The sequence below is a fragment of the Strongylocentrotus purpuratus genome, unplaced genomic scaffold (genome assembly GCF_000002235.5).
Source record: "Strongylocentrotus purpuratus isolate Spur 01 unplaced genomic scaffold, Spur_5.0 spur5_scaffold_12, whole genome shotgun sequence".
Classification (NCBI taxonomy): Eukaryota; Metazoa; Echinodermata; class Echinoidea; order Camarodonta; family Strongylocentrotidae; genus Strongylocentrotus; species Strongylocentrotus purpuratus.
In genome coordinates, this window is record NW_022145597.1 from 19,200,949 (window position 1) to 19,224,480 (window position 23,532).

General features: G+C 39.4%; 2 protein-coding genes and 1 long non-coding RNA gene across 3 annotated transcripts in view; 1 reads left to right on the forward strand and 2 right to left on the reverse strand.

Moving 5' to 3' along the window:
• Window positions 1-1,690: 1,690 nt before the first annotated feature.
• Window positions 1,691-23,532, reverse strand: part of LOC100889611 — a 57,927-nt gene continuing 36,085 nt past the window's right edge. Inside the window, exons 13-16 of the mRNA XM_030981409.1 lie at window positions 7,812-8,095; window positions 6,873-7,051; window positions 3,490-3,657; window positions 1,691-1,873 (exon numbers count right to left, since the gene is read on the reverse strand). Coding sequence (XP_030837269.1) covers window positions 1,691-1,873; window positions 3,490-3,657; window positions 6,873-7,051; window positions 7,812-8,095 — 814 coding nt within the window. The remainder of the gene's footprint in view (window positions 1,874-3,489; window positions 3,658-6,872; window positions 7,052-7,811; window positions 8,096-23,532) is intronic.
• On the forward strand, window positions 12,543-15,585 carry LOC115922674. The gene is made up of 2 exons (XR_004063550.1): window positions 12,543-12,810; window positions 13,281-15,585. It is a non-coding gene; the product is annotated as an uncharacterized LOC115922674 (long non-coding RNA).
• LOC115922673 lies at window positions 15,610-17,833 on the reverse strand. Its single transcript, XM_030982016.1, has 3 exons — window positions 16,734-17,833; window positions 16,407-16,619; window positions 15,610-16,156 (listed from the first exon to the last, which is right to left on the reverse strand). Exons 1-3 carry the CDS (start codon window positions 16,989-16,991, stop codon window positions 15,725-15,727), a joined length of 903 nt encoding a protein of 300 aa, XP_030837876.1. The 5' UTR covers window positions 16,992-17,833; the 3' UTR covers window positions 15,610-15,724.

The window sequence follows — 23,532 nt, forward strand, 5'->3', positions numbered from 1 at the left end:
AATAGGAGAGAGAGAGAGAAAGCCGGGACTAGAAAGAGGAATAGAAGGAAGAAAAAATAAGAAAGAAAGGTTGATCAGTAAATATACAAAAGATTGGAGAAGAGGGGTAGAGAAAGACAGAGTAGAACAAGAAAAATAGAAAGAGAGGAGAATCGTACAGTCTTGAGGAATGTTTTCATCAAAACCGGAAAAAAAAAGGAAAAGCAAGTCTCTGCCAAGTGCTCCTAAAGTTGAAATATGATTTTAAAAAAGATTGAAAAATAAACTGTTTGAATATATAATATATCAACGTCATTTTAATAATTTGTTAAGGTCAAAAGCCTGAGAGTAAAGTAATGCCAATCCCACAACCCATCCAAATTCAATGCAAATAATTTTGTAACTCAAAAGGATGATTATATGTAGATTTAAAAAAATATTATATATTTTTCCTATCAATCAAACTTGGCATCGGTTGCCGGATATTGATCAAAACGATGTAAATCTTATTCGCTATATTTTTTGAAAGTGGAGCTAAATTGGTATGATCGTATCGGCTAAATTTCACACATTTTCAGGTCTAAAATTACTTTTATAGTTATTTAAGGTCCTAAATGAGCACTAGAAATGTCATAAATACGAAGAAGAGCAATGATAATGCACTTTGAAGGCATTTGTGGTCTGAAACAAGAACTCAAAAATCCCTTTAAGCAGCTCATCTATACATGCATGTGTTTTTATCTACAAGCACTAATTAAGGTCAATTTGAGCCTTTATCACAACTGACTGTTAAAAATACATGACATATTTTCCTTTTTAGTGTAACTTGGCAACGGTTGGATATTGATTATTGATCGAGATACTGTAAATCTTATACACACTGGAATTTCAACTGTATTAGAACCTGCACAGTTTGATTTCATTACAAGTTCCATGACTCTCCACTGTATCAAGTGAATTGCATTAAATTTGTCTTTTTTAAAATGAAAACTACATGGATATTAGAATGCATGCAGTCGAAAATGATGCCTCCGCCATAAAGCGATTTTTACAAAACAAAACAGAACCAATTTTTCAAATTCAAGTTTGATTGCAATCCATTAACAGGTTCTCAGAATATCATGATTACAAGATATTTTTTATATATATGTATGACCCTTTGAACTTTGACCTCATGACCCTAAAATCTAATCAGTTTATTGGCTCTGCAAGATACAAACATGTCCAGATTTTGATAGTAATCCATCTGTCAGTATTGACAATGCGCTCACGAGCTATTTTTGCATTCATAATGAGCCCCATGACCTCATGACCTCAAAATCTATTCAGTTCATTGGCTCTGCAAGATACATATATGACCAAAGTTTTGCAGTAATCCATGAATCGGTTCTTGAGACAATGTGATCACAAGCTTTTTTTGCATTCATAATAAGCCCTATGACCTTTGATCTTTTACCCCATGAATCCAAAATCTAATCAATTCATTAGCTTTAGCTTTGCAAAATAGATACATGACCCATGTTTGGTGGTAATCCATCAATTGGTTCTTGAGATAATGCGATCACAAGAACGGGACGGACGGACGGACAAGAAAACATAATGACTCCGGCTACCTTGTAGCGGAGGCATAACAATAATTTATACCGGAATACATGTGCACCATATAATCATTTCTGCTCTTTCTTTCTTTGAATGACCCTCTCAATTACATTTACATTAGGACACATACCTGTATGGACGATGCATTTGCCTTCAACGTAGAGTAGAACTCCTCATTGAGATCACTTTCAAATGTCAGGTCAGTCAGGTTTGGCATGGAACAAAGTGCCTCTGCTAAGTGCTGTGATGAGGCTGGTGTGGGACGCTGGACATAATGAAGCTTGAGAGTCTGGACCTACAGGGTTTGTTAATATAGTTAAGCAGCTCATCTATACATGCATACGTTTTATTTCCTAGTATAAATTTCTAATCGCATTCTCATATTTATCACACAGCAGTATGCATATTCATATTCGTAACAAAGATAACTGAACAGAGTTTTTTTCATAAATTCAATTATTGGCTAACACTAAAGTTTCCTAACCTTCGAAGGATGACTAAGATTTTTTTTTCCTAAAATTTTATATTTTCAAAAGGCTTTCAACCTCCTAACATTAATAAGTCCCAATCCTAATAACTCTAAAATAAATAATACCTAGAAATTTGCATATAGTATTAATGAATTGAAGGTAATCATGAATCTGGTTTCATGTGCACAAGAACCCTAAGTCGGGAGGTTGATGGAAATGGTTTGGTAAGTTCACGCCTTTATCAAATTGGCTGTAAAAAATGATACATGACATATATTCCCCAACAATCAAACCTGGACAAGGTAGGATATTGATTATTGATCAAACTAGTGTTAATCCTATACACACTGAAATTTCAACTGAATCAGAACATGCACGTTTTGCTTTCATTCCATGTTTCACGACTATTCTGATATATCAAGTGAATGGCCTTTAAAAAGGGAATTTGGAGAAGAATAAAAATATATACATGTGCACCATATAATCTTTACTGCTCTTTCTTTGTTTCAATGACCATCTCCACGAAATTAACCTTAGGACACACATACCTGTATGGATGATGCTTTTGCTTTCAATGTAGAGTAGAACTCCTCATTGAGATCCCTGATAGTCAGTGTCAGGTCAGTCAGGTTTGGCATGGAACACACTGCTTCTGCTAGGTGATGTGATGAGGCTGGTGTGGAACACTTGACGTAATGAAGCTTGAGAGTCTGGACCTGCAGGGTTTGTTGATATAGTTAAGCAGCTCATCTAAACATGCATACGTCTTATTTCCTAGTATAACCTTCTAATTGCATTCTCATATTTATCACACAGCAGTATGCATATTCATATTCTTAACAAAGATAACTGAACAGAGTTTTTTTTTCATAAATTCAATTATTGTCTAACACTAAAGATTCCATCGAAGGATGACTAAGATTTTTTTTCCTAAAATTTTATATTTTTCAAAAGGCTCTCAACCTCCTAACATTAATAAGTCCCAATCCTAATAACTCTAAAATAAATAATACCTAGAAATTTGCATATAGTATTAATGAATTGAAGGTACTCATAAATCTGGTTTCATGTGCACAAGAACCCTAAGTCGGGAGGTTGATGGATATGGTACAGTTTGGTAAGTTCACGCCTTTATCAAATTGGCTGTAAAAAATGATACATGACATATATTCCCCAACAATCAAACCTGGACAAGGTAGGATATTGATTATTGATCAAACTAGTGTTAATCCTATACACACTGAAATTTCAACAGAATCAGAACATGCACGTTTTGCTTTCATTCCATGTTTCACGACTATTCTGATATATCAAGTGAATGGCCTTTAAAAAGGGGATTTGGAGAAGAATAAAAATATAAACATGTGCACCATATACTTTTTACTGCTCTTTCTTTCTTTCAATGACCATCTCCACAAAATTAACCTTAGGACACACATACCTTTATGGATGATGCTTTTGCTTTCAATGTAGAGTAGAACTCCTCATTGAGATCCCTGATAGTCAGTGTCATGTCAGTCAGGTCTGGTTTAGAACAAAGTGCTTCTAGTAGATGATGTAATGAGGCTGTTGTGGGACACCGGACATAATCATGGATGAGAGTCTGGACCTGCATTGTTTGTTAATATAGTACAGCAGCTCATCTATACATGAATAATTATGTTTTATTTACTAGTACTTATTTCCCATTGCATTCTCATATTTATCACTAACTGCATGCATAACATAGCTGTATTCATATTCACATTCTTAAAGCCCAAGTCCACTCCAAAAATAACTTACTTTCAGTACAAGCAGAAAAATCAGACTAGCCAATCAAAAAAAGTCTGAGCACAATCGGATAACTAATAAGAAAGTTATGAATTTTTAATGACATTAAAAACTTTGAAAATCACTAGACAAATTTGCAACTCACTCATGAGTCTGTGACGTCATGTCATCACTATCCTCTGATTATTTTCTTTATATTGATGATATAAATTTCCTATTTTTTCCTTAAGAATCTTATTTCTTCACACCAGCATCCAAGTTAGATTAATAGTAATATGTTTTTGTGTGGATGCACTAATAATATAGAGTAATTTTTTCCAGTTAAATCATGAAAAATGTGAATTTTGATAAACTATTTATATAAAAATCAATAGTTATGAATGTACAATATTCAGAAGATAGTATAAATTCTTCAAAGTTCATAAAAGATTTTGTGAAATGTCATGCACGCAATATGATACAAATAATATAACCTGGGCAAAGGCATGGGAAAATCAAGTTTTGGGGAATAAAAAGGGAAATTAATGGGATTAAACCATATAGAGCAATTGATAAGTAGTGAGGACATGACGTCACAAACTGATAACCATCTTCGCAATTTGTGTTGTGATTTTCATTGTTCCATAGTTTTACATACTTTTTCAAAAATTCATAACTTTCTTATTAGTTATCCGAGTTTGCTCAAATTTTTTTTGATTGGTTTATCTGATTTTTACTGCTTTTATTGAAAGTCAGTTATTTTTCGAGTGGACTTGTCCTTTAACAAAGACAATTCAATATAGTTTTATTTTTAAATTCAATCATTGTCTAACGCTACAGGCTCCATCAGAAGGGTGATTACATATTACTTTTTTCCCCAAATATCCTATAAGTACTCTTTAAAAGAACTTGTAGTCTTTGTAGAGTTGTTCTGGTTGAGTGGAACCGTCACAAGGTTGATCACAACGTCCGCGGTTCAAGTCCCACGGAGGCACTTATGTCCTATGGCAAGACATCGATCTGTAGCTAACAGCATTGTCAGTGAAAACTGGCAGTGTTGTGATCATTTCCTTCAAGGTCTGGAAGGCTTGTTGCTGGCTTTGCTTCAACACCCATACAGGGCGCGTCTTTGAGTAGTAGCTTCTGTAGTGGTTCAGCCATTTCGGCGTAGCAGGGGAAGAATTTGCGATAACAATTTGTGCTGCCAAGGAATGAGCTCAACTCTTTCGCATTTGTTGGCAGTTGAAGCTTGCACATCACTTCCACATTGTCATGATTCGGTGTCACCCCTACTGCTGACACTATAATTGGTACCTGAGAAAATCAATATCCAAAGCTGTGAAGGTGCACTTTTTTTGTTAAGTGTCAGATTTTGTTTCGCTAGTTGCGACATCACTTCTTTGAGCCGTTGGTCGTGCTCGCTACTGTCTGCACCATAGATAACGACGTCATCAAGAAGATTCAGGACCCCCCCCCCCCCCCCTGTGATGCTGAACACAGAAGAGTCGATATTGAAAGACGCCCTCATGCGTAACAAATGCGGTCAAGTGGCGGCTACGTTTTGCAAGCGGGACCTGCAAACAACTAGTTGAGAGTTGGGAGTGGGTACTTATCTGGGATTACTGCTTTGTTGACTGCCTTGAGGTATACACACAACCTCAATTCGCCAGTCTTCCGGCGAGCAATGACTAGGTTGGATATCCACGGTGAAGAATCGATGCGCTCAATGATTCCTAATTCAGACTTGAGGCGTTCAAGTTCATGTGAAACTTCCTCGGGTACCGAGAAGGGAATGCGTGGTGAGTGGCAAAACCCTTTGAATTTTCCAAATCCTGTGAAGGCTGACGAATTTCGAGCCATGTAGTCCTTGTTGTCTACCACTTGGATTTATGTACCTTGAGGGTCTTTGTCTTTGAAGTGAACCCAAGTCAATCGAACAAGTTCACTCCCATCAAATTTGGTTCTTTTGTCACATAGAACAGGAATTTGTCAATGCAGTTCTCTTTGTCCTTCACTGGAATTGTGATGGTTCCCAGCACCTTGATTTGCGAAGGACCATATGCTTGGAGTTTGACATCTGATGTCAGAAATGGATACTGCAATAAGTTATCCTTGTAAAACCTTTCACTCAGAATGGAGACCTTCGCTCCAAAATCGATGAGAAGAGGGACTAACTTCGCTGCTATCTCCTTTGAGAGGCCTGGCGAGTGGGCGGCGTGCTGTCTGTCAATCAATTATTCAGGCTTGTTCCATTTTTATCTCTTTTAAATAATTTTTGATATGCTTTAAAAAAAAAGATTGCCAGTAAATTTCAGAGAAATCAAAAAATGTTAAATCATTTTTGTATTTTGACTAAAATCTGTGAGACTCTTTGTTTATTTAATTTTACACGGGTAATTTTGAAACATCGAAAAAAATACTTGCTTTGTTAGATTTATCGATCGGCTTAGTGGGCGGCGTGCTGTCTGTCAATCAATTATTCAGGCTTGTTCCATTTTTATCTCTTTTAAATAATTTTTGATATGCTTTAAAAAAAAAGATTGCCAGTAAATTTCAGAGAAATCAAAAAATGTTAAATCATTTTTGTATTTTGACTAAAATCTGTGAGACTCTTTGTTTATTTAATTTTACACGGGTAATTTTGAAACATCGAAAAAAATACTTGCTTTGTTAGATTTATCGATCGGCTTAACAAGATCAATATTGTCTGCATATGCATCTACTTGTAGATGGCCATAATAACCATTAAAATGGCCGCCAACGCCAACCTGTCTACAAAGACCACCTGTCTACAACCACCAATTGTTGTGTGTTTCCATTGGGCGGTCGCTATAGACAGGTTGACTGTAGTGGTAGTAGTAATAATAGTAGTAGGATAAACCAATACAATTTTGCTTTCTTCTTCTAATTCCTTTTATTATTATCATTTTCATTATCACCATCATTATCATAATCATTATCATAATGATGGTGATGATTACTTGTGTAAATAAATCAATTCCGTCAGGATTTATACAGCACTTTCAAGCTTGTCAAAGCAGAAATTTCTGAAAACTGGGGGTAAAAATATATCACCTTGAACTGGAGGCTGTATTGTTGCCATTCCCTCTTCTTATCGAGGATGTTGAATAGCCTCTCGATGTCCTCCTTGAGGTCACTATAATCCTCACTGCGTTGTTCATACCCAACGTTGAACTCGACGATGAGGGCTCTGTCAAAACACTCCCTTGCTTTCTTGTACTCCTCAATATCAACTGAAAAACAGAAAATTGTATTACCAAATAACTGTTTTCAAATTCAAACTTTGTCTGAAAAAAAGAGTAAACTTGATAATAATAATAATAATAATAGTTCGTCCTTATATAGCACATTTCAGGACCGCAGGCCCTCTCAATGTGCTTTACATATATATATTATTACCCCGGTCATCGGATTCATGTTTACCCGCACACAAGGTATGCACATTCTCCACTCCCTGGGGAAAATTCCAGCCAGTCGCCATTTAACAAGCGCCATTGCTAATCAAACCACATTAGCTTTCGCATCCTACCGGGTACCCATTTAACACCTGGGTGGAGAGTGGCAAATGTAGATCAATGTTTTGCCAAAGGACATTAGTGCCGCGGTGGGACTTGAACCGCGGACCTTGTGATCCACATTCCGCTGACATATCCACTCGACCATGACACCTCTACAATGAGAAAATACCATAAACATGAAGAAAAATTGTGAGCTTCTCATACTCTTTATTCCTACAAGTGAATTGATAACAGAGTAGCAATGTAGTATGAAAGAGTTCATCTTTAAATGCCCTTCTATGCCACGTAAAATCAGAAATATTTCAAAAGGGGGAAATCTATTTTTAACGAGACAATTCTATTGAGCTCAGAATGTGTCGAACCAAATGGGAAAAGGGGAAAAAATAATAACAAAAATTCCTGTCTTTTCTATCAGCTCTTGTCCCCCTCAAAGTTTATTGATCCTTCTGTTGTTACAATCATCTACAGAACTCACAAATATTATTGCCAGCCTTTCTCTCTTTGTCGCCAAGCGACATGTAGAGGGAGCCCACAAAGTAGTGTGCCCTGGCGACATCAGGATGATCGTCTCCTAGGGTCTTGACCCTTATACCGGTGGCCCGGTCCGCGTAATACAGGGCTGTCTTGTAGTCCTCCATCTCGCAGTACGTCATGGCCAAGTTCTTCAGCATGGTGCCCATGATGGAGGTTTCGTCCAGGCCAATCCCGCGAAGGGCCTCCTGGCCGTTTTTGTAGGTGCGGATGGCTTGCTCAAAGTACCTATTGAAGACATGTAAGCACAGGTTCTCATGGGGAATCTGACACATTTCGGGTATTCACCCAATAACAGACATTATCAATCACCTGGAGTGGCCTTCACATTTACAACCAACAGGTTCTTTGTAATTTATAAGCACTATACACCCTTCACAGAGAGTATTTCAAAAATTATCTAGATTAAAAATTTCACCTTGGTTTTAAGCTAGCCAAGTAGAAATCATGAATACAGTGCTGAATGCAGTTAAACATTTCACATTTCCTTTTATCGGTAGTTTAACCCTAATAAGGCCGGGAGGGGGGGGGGGGGACATTATTGCCCCTCCACGATTTTTCTGATTGTTCAGGAACGCATATGAATGGCGCCCCGCCGCTCGCTGACTTTTTCTTTCGAGTCTTGCGCATCTTTAAAAAAAAAAAAAAATTGGACCTACAATAATTTGATAATTTCTGATGTATTTCATTGTTTTTTTAATTCTATGATATATATATATTTTTTTTTAATTTCACTTATTTGCATATTTTGTCTTTGAATGTCAGCCTGAAAATCGCTCATTTTCGTGATTTGTGTACAAAACATATGGAGATGTCATTTTTCCTAAAAATAGATCAAACATTGGTTATTGGGCCTTGTTTAAAGTTTAGGTGGTAGTTTAGAGAGTCAAAATAGTTGAATTGTATAATAGAAATGAAATAAAACAACAAAGACAATAAAATACATAAGTTAAAAAAACAATGAAATACATCAGAAATTATCAAAATAAAAGATAACATAAGGAATAAGCTTGCTCTTCCCAATTTTTGGTTGTTTTATTATTCCAAATGGTCTAATGAATATACGTAGTGAAAAAGAATGCTTAAATATGAATAATATATGATTTATGGGTAAAAATGTGATTTATGACCTTATTTGCATAAATAAATAAAATATGCAAATAAGTGAAATTTATAAAAAAAAAATATATATATCATAGAATTAAAAAAACAATGAAATACATCAGAAATTATCAAAACAAAAGATAACATAAGGAATAAGCTTGCTCTTCACAATTTTTTGTTGTATTATTATTCCAAACGGTCTAATGAATATATGTAGTGAAAAAGAATGCTTAAATATGAATAATATATGATTTATGGGTAAAAATGTGATTTATGACCTTATTTGCATAAATAAATAAAATATGCAAATAAGTGAATTAAACAAAATATAAAACAAATATAGTATTTTATACACTTCACTGGACATGCGTGCAAATTTTCGCGGAGATCCGCCGTTTGACGGCCGAGATCTTAAGGGGGGGGGCATAATTTAGCAATTAGAGTGCATAAAAGACATATGACCTTTGACCATATGAAAGACGGAACAATGAGGGTAGCATTGCCCAAAAGTTTAGATGTGTAGATTGTACCAAGAAAGAAAGAAATCTGTTAAGAGATGATGCAGTAATTAGACCGCACACTAGATAGTACACACAAGACATCTTTAAAAATATGACCTTCGACCCTATAAAAGACGGAATAATGGAGGCAGCATCACCAAAATCCATAGGCTTGTAGATTATACCAAGATACACCTTCATTCTAAGAGAGAAGAGACGTGAAGAGAAGAGACGTGAGGTACCACGGCAGCTGCAGAGATACTGGGCCTTTCGAGATCAACTTGCAGTTGAGGATGGACTGATCCTAAATGGTGAACGAATCCTTATTCCACACTCCATGTACTGGGAATCGATCAATGACGATATCGAGGTCCTGGTGAAAGGCTGCTCAGTCTGCCAAGAGTACAAGCCCTCGCAGCCCCATGAGACTCTTCTCCAGCACGAGATACCTACACGATCCTGGCAAGTCTTAGGTACAGACTTATTTCACTTTGAAGGGAACAATTATCTCATCATTGCAGATTACTTCTCAAAGTTCCCTTTCATCCGGAAAATGCCTCAAGAGTGTACCAGTGCTGCAGTAGTCAATGCGACCCGTCAGGTGTTCGCAGAACAAGGAGTTCCAGAAAGAATCGTTAGCGACAACGGAAGACATTTTGACTCCTCAACATACAGAGACTTTGCTACACAGTGGGGATTCAGCCATGTTACATCCTCTCCCCACTACCCCAGGTCAAATGGCTTCATTGAGCGAATGATTCAAACTGTCAAGAATACGCTCAAGAAAGCTAAAGCGAGTGGTATCGACCCCAACATGGCTCTACTATGTATCCGTGCCACTCCCATTGACAGCCGCATACCAAGTCCAGCTGAGCTTCTTTACGGGAGGAAGATGAAGGACAACTTACCAACTCGAATCCGCAACAACTCCCCAGGTCGTGATGATGTTAACCCTCGCATGCAGCTTCGACAGCAGAGCCAGAAGTATCATCACGACAAATCAGCCCATGACCTAGCACCACTCTCACCTGGACAGCTTGTGAGAGTCCAAGACCAGACATCACGTCACTGGATAACAGCTACTGTTCGTGAGCAATGCCATGAGCCTAGGTCATACCTCGTCGAGACGCCTAATGGAAGGGTGCTACGCAGAAACCGGCAACACCTCGCTGATATTGAGCCCAGGCGTATCTATCATGATGAGGAGGTAACCAAGACACCCGATCCTCGTACACGCGAAGAGATGACGCTTGATCCAACGCCCGACATCGGAGGTCCTCCTGCCCCAACCCCTGCCCCAACCCCTGCCCCAAGCCCCAACCACCAGCAGACTACCCGCCGTGGCCGGGTAATATCAAGAAGCCAGAGAAATTGACTTATTGATAGGACTTCATCCTGGATATTTCAAGTTTGGACATTATGGACTCAGTTTATTTTTCTGTAAGGGGGATGTAATATGTGATCTTATACCTTGACTCAATGCTACATGCTATACACACATACACACAGTTAATGTACACTGTGGTGTATGGGCTCTTCGATACACAATATAACCAGGTATGCTGGATTGCAACCTAACTCTGATGTTTCTCTATGTGTCTTCATTTGAGTACTAACCATACAGCTAAACAACCCCACATTATAGGTAGCATTGCCCAAAAGTTTAGATGTGTAGATTGTACCAAGAAAGAAAGAAATCTGTTATGAAATGATGCAGTAATTAGACCGCACACTAGAGTACACACAAGACATCTTTAAAAATATGACCTTTGACCCTATAAAAGACGGAATAATGGAGGCAGCATTACCAAAATCCATAGGCTTGTAGATTATACCAAGATACACCTTCATTCTAAGAGAGAAGAGACGTGAAGAGAAGAGAAGAGACGTGAGGTACCACGGCAGCTGCAGAGATACTGGGCCTTTCGAGATCAACTTGCAGTTGAGGATGGACTGATCCTGAATGGTGAACGAATCCTTATTCCACACTCCATGAGGGAGTACATACTGAGCAAGCTTCACGAAGGTCATCAAGGTATCGAGAAGACACGACTTCGGGCTAATGCCTAGTTGACACTTTCACGATTTTTGGTCCCGCACTGCCCCGCATTGAATGCGTGCCAGTGCGTGACAGTGCGTGCCACTTCAGTGACACGCACTGTCACGCATAGTTCCCGCATTGTTCACGCATTGTTCACGCATAGTTCACGAATAGTTCACGCATAGTTCACGCATAGTTCACGACTATTCACAACTAGTTTGCGCATTGTGTTAACTATCACAAAAAACAAGGCAGACGTCTATTCGCTCTCGTGTTTTTCATTAATTCAGCATAACTATCGTCATTAAGATGTTGAATTCTGAAGAAGCTAATTTAGAACAGAGAAGGTGTTTATATGTAGCTGCAGGAGCATTAATAGTTTATCAACAAGAAAGAGATCTTGAAGAAAGACGAGAAGAGGAGAAAAAAGGAAAAAGAAAAAGGAGGACATTGTGGGTGAGAGATTGGCTGTCAAGACGCCACATCCACGGACATTTTGATCATTTACTGGCAGAGCTGCATAGGGAGGATCAAAAGAGCTATAAGAATTTCTTGAGAATCACTCCTGATCTGTTTGAGGAAATGGTTGGAAAGCTAACGCCTCATCTGGAGAAGAAAACAACGTTTATGCGAGAACCACTAGAAGTTGGACTGAAACTAGCCGTCACTCTCCGTTTCTTGGCAACAGGAAATTCTTATGCTACATTACAGTACAGCTTCCGAGTTGAGAAAAGCACCATATCGAGATTTATTCCCGAAGTATGTAATGCACTCATTGAAGTGTATAAAAAGGAAGTACTCAGCTGTCCAAAAACTGAAGATGGGTGGAAGGATGTGGCCAAGAAGTTCAGTTCCAGATGGAACTATCATAATTGCCTTGGTGCCGTCGATGGCAAACACGTGGCAATCAGGAAGCCGCCAAAGTCTGGGTCCTTGTACTTTAACTATAAAGGTTTCCATAGTATTGTTCTCATGGCTGTAGCAGATGCAGAATATAAGTTTCTGTATGTGGATGTTGGAGCTGAGGGTGGCTCTTCAGATGGTGGAACTTGGAAAAACTGCAACTTGTATGATGCCATAGAAGGGGAAAGAGCAGGGGTGCCGCCACCGGAACCAATGCCCAATGATGACATGCCCATACCTTTCCAATTTGTGGCTGACGATGCATTTGCGATGAAGCCCTGGCTAATGAAGCCCTTCTCACATAGGTCCCAAGTTCATGAGGAGATCATCTTCAGTTATAGACTAAGCCGAGCTAGGCGAGTAGTGGAAAACTCGTTTGGTATTTTGGCTCACAGGTAGGTCTCCCTTTCTTTCTGTATTCATTTCCATTCTCAGTGCATATTGCTTTAAAAGTTCAAACACATTGAATACAAATATTTAACTTCCCCCCAGAAAGGAGTTGTTATCATAATAACCCACTTTGTTTAAACCAGCATAACGTAGAATTTTTATATGGTGTTTATTTTATCAACACATGTTGCTATTTCTGCAGCTTACGCACAAAATACCATGCGAGACTGCAATTGCTAACAAATCTGAAATGATACACTAAGCAGATGCTCTCATTTTGTTTGTATTTATTATAGTGATCTTTTTCTTTAGTATTCAGTATATCTAGTTTCTCCAAATAACAAGTACAATATTTTGTTTTTACTCCAAATGAAGCGTGATTATTTTAAAATCAAGATTCATATGTACAGATCGTAAAAAATATATATATATTTCATATTGATGGGCTCTTGTTTTATGGTATTACTTGATTTAGGTTCAGATGTTTCCTGACTACACTTCCGCAGAAGCCCCAAACTACCAACTTAATCATCATGAGTGCCTGCGTCCTACATAATCTGATATTAACCAGGTACCCACTGGCATCAGGAGATGTAGACCATGAAGATCCATCTACGCATGCGATGATACCTGGTGCATGGAGAGACGACCCCGTGTTTCACGGTCTGAGAGCTCCGACAGGAAACACTTCTATCAAGGAAGCTAAGAGCCAACGTGCATATCTATCACATTATTACACCTCCCGCGCTGGAGCAGTTTCCTGGCAAGAAAAGATGATAACCTAAGCAGATTAACTATGACATTATTGTGATGCAGTATAGCACTAGCTCAATTCCACAAAAAATGCCAAATGACACTGACACAAATGACATTTTATTTCTTGAATGGTTATGTATTTCAACAAGGCCCGACATCGTTCCAATATCAACCGTCTGTTGTACATCTGATTTTAAACTTAGGATATGAGATCAGTGTTTTATAATGTGTTTGTCTTTATGTACACAAAAATTCTACAGTGTATCAGCAATTAATGTTGTCAGGAAATTAAGGGGTTTTGGTAAGCTTTGTTGTTGAACATAAACGTGATGCAGTTGGTGTCGGGGCATATGTAGAAGCTTGCACAAACCCCACTCCTCACACGCACGCACACACACACACACACACACATACACACGAACGCACATTTAAAGACTGGGTCCGCACCAGAAAAAAATCTTGTATTGATTAAACGCAGATAAATCAGACGAAAAACAAAACAATTAAAACAAAACCAAAAACGTTGAAGTAAATCGGACAATAAATAAGAAAGTTATGAATATAACGCAAAAGTTATTTATCATGCTAACTGGCAACGCTGGGTCACGTGGCATGAAGTATGCCATGCACTTCTCTGCAGGTATTTTATTATATCTTATTGTTTTTAAATCCCCCCTTTGCAACCCTTTAACGCAAGAAGAACAGTTTGGTTTTTTTGGGGGGTCGATATAAACACAGGTACAGATACATTTATTGATTCAACCTTTTGAATGTTTTGAAAAATAACCACTCATGGATTAAAACGGATTCTTACAAACAAAAAGTTATAATAAGCTATAGCAGACAGGAAGTGCATGACATACGTCATGACACGTGACCAAGAGTCACGTGTTAAGGCTGTGTCACACCTTTGCGTTTTTAGCCTGCGTCGGCCCAGCGTTTTTGAAAATTAAAAACGCTTCCTGAACGCGGATCAGACGGTAGACTGACGTTGGAGACGTTCAGCTTGCGCTTTATTAATGAATTATTGTATCCATTCATCAATCATATTTTACACAAAACATCTGTGAGAGATAGGAAAAACTGGGAAATTGAATATCATTTATTGATTCGATCATGCTTTTACATCGTTTAAGAAGATGCTATTAATATATTTATATATGTAATAGTCAAACAGTTGACGGTGTTATCTCGTATGAATAGGTGCACTTGAACGAATTGTGCGGAAACTTAACAATCATTTTTGAAATCCAATGAAAAATATCAAGTGCTTATAGTTACGCATTTTATTAAAGGCCTTGATATTCACCTATCTTTGCAGTCTTTGATTAGCCTTTGATTTGTCAATATGTTACTCTTAATATAAACAACTTTACATGTTTTGTTTTTTGTGTGTAATAAGAGACTTGTAATCAGAAGCAATCAGAATGCACGAATTGCGTGTTTTTTAATAAAAGAAACATAACCGAGTAGAAAACTTAGGCATTCTGGATATGCTCACATAAATGCAATTTAAATAACGTGTGATGAAGAAAAGAAAATAAGTCTGCAGGATAACGTTTAGTTTCATGGTGACTGACAACTGAATCTCCAATTTGAACTACCTTATAGACATGTTATAATTACCAAGATTTCTCAATGATATTTTGAACACTTTAAAGTTGTAACAAGTGAGTAACATGAACTAATCAACTACTAGAACAAATGTAAAAACGTAGGAACCAAAAAATCTTCCACTCAGTAAACCTTTCATTTTGTTTCTTGATAAAAGCATCATGCATGAGTATATGTCAAAATGTCTAAATCGAGAATATCCATCGAAGCTCTCCCTGGAACTCAGAACATTCAAAAATCTGGAATATATTTTCCGACTTTGATCAAACTGTCACATTTTACCCTTGCTCTTCAGTGTGTAGTTCTGGTTTACGTTTCAGAAAATATTATACCTCTGTTCCAAATGTATAAATAAATGGTTTTCTTGCCGAGTGGGTTTTTAATAAAATTCCTTGCAAAGGCAACAACAAATAACAATTTCTTTTTTACTTTTATTTTTTTTTACCATGTAAGAATTAAGGTAAGTACTGAAAGAGTGTCCCGATATGGAAGACGTTAGTTTTGCAACCAGTATTGCCTTTTCTTAATCACCGGCTGCTGTTGAACACATTATTTTTCTTCTCCAAGCTCTTCCAGAACCGAGGAAACCATCTCATTACTACGTCGGGAGGGTGGGGTCGAAGCAGTGGACTGCTGAGAAGACGTTGGTATCGGTACAGGCACAGCTGAAGGCGCGGCTGGCATCCCAACATTGTTGAAGGATGGACTTGTTGGAGACCATTGATTGAAATTGGACCAATGACTATTGATTGGCCACTGGTTTGACTGCCATGACGAGGGTTGCTGTTGACATGGTTGAGTTGGCCTGGTTGGCTGTTTGAAATTGTGAACGAGTTGCAGACATTCAATTTGGAAACTGTGCCACGATTCCTCTGGAATTTTCTGCATATGGCCCTCCAGAAGACAGGCAAAATCATGGACGATCTTTTTTTGACCTGTCAAAGCAGCTGTCTGGCCCAAATTATCCGCTCTTGAAAGAACCTGAAAGGCATAAACAATATAACCAAATGTAATTTAGTAAGGCAATTAAAGTCAGGGTCTGATTACTGTCATTTACTGCCATATACTCAACAAATTTAGATCGATTGTCGAAGAATTAATTTTCAATGATACTTTTTGTTGTGAATTAATTTCTATAGTTTCCAAATGGAACTATTGAAAGTGGATCCGGCTTAGGTAATGTATTCAATTGTTTAAAAAAAAAAAAAAAAAAAAGTTCTATAATGCCTACCTGACGGAGAGCATCGTCGAGGTTATTCTGCAAAACAGTACTTGATCGAGAAGCTGGAGTTCTACTGCCAGAAGTTCCAGAGGCTTCGGAGCGTGCCGACTTTGGGACCCGATCCTTCAACGGGATCAAGGTCTCATTATCCATATCTTCTGAAACTGACATGATAGAAACTTCATCATCTTCTCGTTCGTGCACTTCCCCTTCTCTATCAAACTGCAAGGTGAAGAAACATCAAAATGAAAATTATGAAAAGGGTTCTGAAGGTTATTTCAAGGTTATTCTAATATTTCAATATAAAAATTGTGAATTGGTCATTTATATACCTACCGTGTCACTTGCCGTTGTCTTGCCACGAACAATGTGTTGCTTCAGAAATCCCCACGTGTTCACTATCTCATCATCACGTGTCGTTCTGTTGGTTTGCCCAGATCCACTTTTTTTCTCCTTGTTCAATATCTTTCCCAGCCGAGTTCGCTTATTTTCGTACAACTTCTTACACTGGTCCCCTACATTAAAAACAAGGAAAACAATAAATAGGCTATTTGTGTGGTGAAGTTTAACCCTAAAAATAAAAAATAAAAACATTTAATTTCTATAAAGGAAAATATCAACAATTATTTTCCCAGTAAATTACTTTCTTATTAACTAGTAATGCAGACAACAAAAAACAAAAGGAGGATTTTTAAAACATGGGTATGGAACTTAACTAACCAACCATCAAAATTGAGAACTTACCAGTGGCAGGTGGATCCAATAATTTACCGCCATTCGCCCACATCCTTCCCTTCGTAGCAACATTCATGTAATCTTTCTGGGTCTTATCATATAGTGCTGAATTTTCCTTCACAAAATCGGCTATTAATTGAACAGCGTCTTCGGTCCACTTGTACTCTGGGACATCCCTTTTAGATGTACGTGCTCTTTTTGTTCGCTTAGTTTTCTCTTCATGCTCTGTGTTCTCTGTCCCATCATTATCTGATGAGGAGGATGAAGCCATGATTTTGCTGCTGGCTCAAACAAGAATATTTTGACAAAACGCATCACGTGACTGATATGCGCGATCCTTGCGTGAAAGTGCGCGAAGGATGCGCAACCACTGCGCAAATTATGCGGGACCATGTCGTGAACTAGTCGTGAAGTGCGTGCCACATTCCCGGGGGTGGGGTACCCACTGTTTTTACGCCACGCACTGGCACGCATTGGCACGACTTGTTTGCGCATAGTTTGCGCACAGTTCACGCACTGCTGCAATGCGGGAAGTGTGTGGCAAAATTTTCAACATGTTGAAATTTTTTTTCGCTCTTCACGCATTGCCGCGCATTGCCGCGCATCGTCCCGCCCCTTCCCGCAAGTGTCCACGCATTGGCACGCATGATGCAATTTCAGTGCGTGAACTATGCGGGAACCGAAAATCGTGAAAGTGTCAACTAGGCATAAGGCTTCTGTGTACTGGGAATCGATCAATGACGATATCGAGGTCCTGGTGAAAGGCTGCTCAGTCTGCCAAGAGTACAAGCCCTCGCAGCCCCATGAGACTCTTCTCCAGCACAAGATACCTACACGATCCTGGCAAGTCTTAGGTACAGACTTATTTCACTTTGAAGGGAACAATTATCTCATCATTGCAGATTACTTCTCAAAGTTCCCTTTCATCCGGAAAATGCCTCAAGAGTGTACCAGTGCTGCAGTAGTCAATGCGACCCGTCAGGTGTTCGCAGAACAAGGAGTTCCAGAAAGAATCGTTAGCGACAACGGAAGACATTTTGACTCCTCAACATACAGAGACTTTGCTACACAGTGGGGATTCAGCCATGTTACATCCTCTCCCCACTACCCCAGGTCAAATGGCTTCATTGAGCGAATGATTCAAACTGTCAAGAATACGCTCAAGAAAGCTAAAGCGAGTGGTATCGACCCCAACATGGCTCTACTATGTATCCGTGCCACTCCCATTGACAGCCGCATACCAAGTCCAGCTGAGCTTCTTTACGGGAGGAAGATGAAGGACAACTTACCAACCCGAATCCGCAACAACTCCCCAGGTCGTGATGATGTTAACCATCGCATGCAGCTTCGACAGCAGAGCCAGAAGTATCATCACGACAAATCAGCCCATGAACTAGCACCACTCTCACCTGGACAGCTTGTGAGAGTCCAAGACCAGACATCACGTCACTGGATAACAGCTACTGTTCGTGAGCAATGTCATGAGCCTAGGTCATACCTCGTCGAGACGCCTAATGGAAGGGTGCTACGCAGAAACCGGCAACACCTCGCTGATATTGAGCCCAGGCGTATCTATCATGATGAGGAGGTAACCAAGACACCCGATCCTCATACACGCGAAGAGATGACGCTTGATCCAACGCCCGACATCGGAGGTCCTCCTGCCCCAACCCCTGCCCCAACCCCTGCCCCAACCCCTGCCCCAACCCCTGCCCCAAGCCCCAACCACCAGCAGACTACCCGCAGTGGCCGGGTAATATCAAGAAGCCAGAGAAATTGACTTATTGATAGGACTTCATCCTGGATATTTCAAGTTTGGACATTATGGACTCAGTTTATTTTTCTGTAAGGGGGATGTAATATGTGATCTTATACCTTGACTCAATGCTACATGCTATACACACATACACACAGTTAATGTACACTGTGGTGTATGGGCTCTTCGATACACAATATAACCAGGTATGCTGGATTGCAACCTAACTCTGATGTTTCTCTATGTGTCTTCATTTGAGTACTAACCATACAGCTAAACAACCCCACATTATAGGTAGCATTGCCCAAAAGTTTAGATGTGTAGATTGTACCAAGAAAGAAAGAAATCTGTTATGAAATGATGCAGTAATTAGACCGCACACTAGAGTACACACAAGACATCTTTAAAAATATGACCTTTGACCCTATAAAAGACGGAATAATGGAGGCAGCATTACCAAAATCCATAGGCTTGTAGATTATACCAAGATACACCTTCATTCTCAGAGAGAAGAGACGTGAAGAGAAGAGAAGAGACGTGAGGTACCACGGCAGCTGCAGAGATACTGGGCCTTTCGAGATCAACTTGCAGTTGAGGATGGACTGATCCTGAATGGTGAACGAATCCTTATTCCACACTCCATGAGGGAGTACATACTGAGCAAGCTTCACGAAGGTCATCAAGGTATCGAGAAGACACGACTTCGGGCTAAGGCTTCTGTGTACTGGGAATCGATCAATGACGATATCGAGGTCCTGGTGAAAGGCTGCTCAGTCTGCCAAGAGTACAAGCCCTCGCAGCCCCATGAGACTCTTCTCCAGCACAAGATACCTACACGATCCTGGCAAGTCTTAGGTACAGACTTATTTCACTTTGAAGGGAACAATTATCTCATCATTGCAGATTACTTCTCAAAGTTCCCTTTCATCCGGAAAATGCCTCAAGAGTGTACCAGTGCTGCAGTAGTCAATGCGACCCGTCAGGTGTTCGCAGAACAAGGAGTTCCAGAAAGAATCGTTAGCGACAACGGAAGACATTTTGACTCCTCAACATACAGAGACTTTGCTACACAGTGGGGATTCAGCCATGTTACATCCTCTCCCCACTACCCCAGGTCAAATGGCTTCATTGAGCGAATGATTCAAACTGTCAAGAATACGCTCAAGAAAGCTAAAGCGAGTGGTATCGACCCCAACATGGCTCTACTATGTATCCGTGCCACTCCCATTGACAGCCGCATACCAAGTCCAGCTGAGCTTCTTTACGGGAGGAAGATGAAGGACAACTTACCAACCCGAATCCGCAACAACTCCCCAGGTCGTGATGATGTTAACCATCGCATGCAGCTTCGACAGCAGAGCCAGAAGTATCATCACGACAAATCAGCCCATGAACTAGCACCACTCTCACCTGGACAGCTTGTGAGAGTCCAAGACCAGACATCACGTCACTGGATAACAGCTACTGTTCGTGAGCAATGCCATGAGCCTAGGTCATACCTCGTCGAGACGCCTAATGGAAGGGTGCTACGCAGAAACCGGCAACACCTCGCTGATATTGAGCCCAGGCGTATCTATCACGATGAGGAGGTAACAAAGACACCCGATCCTCATACACGCGAAGAGATGACGCTTGATCCAACGCCCGACATCGGAGGTCCTCCTGCCCCAACCCCTGCCCCAACCCCTGCCCCAACCCCTGCCCCAACCCCTGCCCCAAGCCCCAACCACCAGCAGACTACCCGCAGTGGCCGGGTAATATCAAGAAGCCAGAGAAATTGACTTATTGATAGGACTTCATCCTGGATATTTCAAGTTTGGACATTATGGACTCAGTTTATTTTTCTGTAAGGGGGATGTAATATGTGATCTTATACCTTGACTCAATGCTACATGCTATACACACATACACACAGTTAATGTACACTGTGGTGTATGGGCTCTTCGATACACAATATAACCAGGTATGCTGGATTGCAACCTAACTCTGATGTTTCTCTATGTGTCTTCATTTGAGTACTAACCATACAGCTAAACAACCCCACATTATAGGTAGCATTGCCCAAAAGTTTAGATGTGTAGATTGTACCAAGAAAGAAAGAAATCTGTTAAGAAATGATGCAGTAATTAGACCGCACACTAGAGTACACACAAGACATCTTTAAAAATATGACCTTTGACCCTAAAAAAGACGGAATAATGGAGGCAGCATCACCAAAATCCATAGGCTTGTAGATTATACCAAGATTGATACACCTTCATTCTAAATTTGAACAAAGTCCCTTGAGAAATGTGGCATATAGAGCACACACAAACCATCCCCAAAAATATGGCCTTTCACCCTATAGAAGATGGAACACTAGGGGCAGCATCACCAAAAGGTGTATGTAGATTATACCAAGATACACCTCCATACAACATTTGAAAGAAATCCCTCAAGGAATGATGCAGTTAGACCACACACTATAGAGTGTACACAAGAAATTTATCAAAATATGACCTTTGACCCTATAAAAGACGGAACATCGGAGGCAGCATCACCAAAATCTATAGGCGTGTAGATTATACCAAGATACACCTTCTTTCAAAATTTGAACAAAATCCCTTCAGAAATGTGGCCTATAGAGAGCACACAAGCCATCCACAAAATCATGGCCTGTTACCCTATAGAAGACGGAACACTGGGGGCAGCATCACCAAAAGTTATAGGTGTGTAGATTATACCAAGATACACCTCCATACAAAATTTGAAAGAAATCCTTTAATGAATGTGGCAGTTAGAGCGCACACAAGAATATGACGCGGCGGTGGTGGACGCAGCGTCGTAATGCTGCCGAATCCAAAGTACCCCACCGGCATACTGCCGGGGGATACAATAATAATATTAACTAGCTGTTTGCGCCCGTTAAACGGGCGCTCTTTGCTGTGGCAGCCATTTTGCGGTTGCGTAGAGTTGCGTAGTGTGGCGTACCGACAACGCATACAGGCTGTGTATTAATTTTAAAAATGTTGCTTTGCTGCATACAGTGTGAGTCAAAAAAAAGTTTACACCTAGAAAATTGCTAATTATTTAAAAAAATCATTGATGAACATTAAATTGTTAAATGTCTTTAATATGAAAGAGTGTTTTATCCCAAATCATTTGGTACCATTTTTGTGTGGTATGTGTTCACGCTTGGATGAAAAGGAGACATTGTTTGCGAGAGTGCAAAAATCGACTTGCGCTAAAGTTGCCTATGTGATGTTAGAATAAAACAATTGGGATTTGGGTATTAATTCCGTCTATGCAGATCCAAATAACATCCCTAACAAAATTAGTCATGCCACACATATCAAATATCGAATATCAAATATCAACAAATATGTGTGCGCGTGTGTGTGGGTGTGTGTGACTTTGCCCTTTGCAAAAAACATATGCAATGCATTTCATTTGATACATTCGGTTCATTCTCTCACTCTGCTAATCCCAACATAATACATACTGTAGGCATCACTTTGGCGCAAGTCGATTTTTGCACTCTTGCAAACAATGCCACCTGTTCATCCAAGCGTGAAAACATACCACACAAAAATGATACCAAATGATTTGGGATAAAACACTCTTTCATAAGATGTATAATAATTTACTGTTCATAGATGATTTTAAAAATAATTAGCAATTTTCTAGGTGTAAACTTTTTTTTGACTCACACGGTATAGTCCCTGCGTAGGTTATGTGTAGGCTGGCATACAATGGCGTGTGGTTACGTGTCCGGTGCATAGGCACCACATACCTAAGGCGTATGCAATTTGCGGTGCTACGCATTAACATGTGAAAGCGCAAGCTTTTACTGCTTTGTCAATCTGGCGTAGGGTACCATACTGTGGCGTCCAGTAGCGTAGTGTTGCGTAAAAAAGGCGTACTTTCTGTGTCAGGTTTCTAGAAAAATATGAACATGTTTAATTGTTTGCGTCCATCTTGCGTACCCTCAGGGTATAGTAACTGTAACGTAGGCTAGCGTACGCTCAGCGTAGTTGGTACGCAACACTACGCAACTCTACGACCCTACGCTAATTAGTGATGTGCCAGTGTCACAAAATAAGGTATTAAAAATATGGTCGCTTTATTTCCTTTATGGGTTAATTTTCTTTCAAACATCAATTTATTCGCCCTTCAGGTGCTTTCAGCAGCTTCAGATCTGAGGGGGGACTTATGTAGCACTGCCGTTAACTGACGTCATTTTTAATGAATATTCATGTTTTGATTAAGAGGTGCTAATATTTGTTTAAGTATAATATTTCTGTTTACATGTATACATTTTTGATACAGAGTATTATAAACAAAATTATACTCTGAATCACCATTTATTAGAATATACTATGTTAAGGCATTAATGAGTATTTGATTTATGTTCTTGTTTATTTTCTAATTAGTAATGATAGTGCGTATAGAATGTAAAGAATAACCACGTTTTTAGATTCAATGCGTTTTTTGTGCATGTTTTTACCACACCGTCCATCTCTCGCCTATATAGTTGAGAGCCATAATGTTTTGTGCTCTTGGTCATAATTGACTACCGGTACTTTTTATGACTTTTTCAACTTATCAGTGCCCAAATTTCAGTTTACTACTTAAGTGAGGTGCATAGCAACTCTTGCTTGGGCC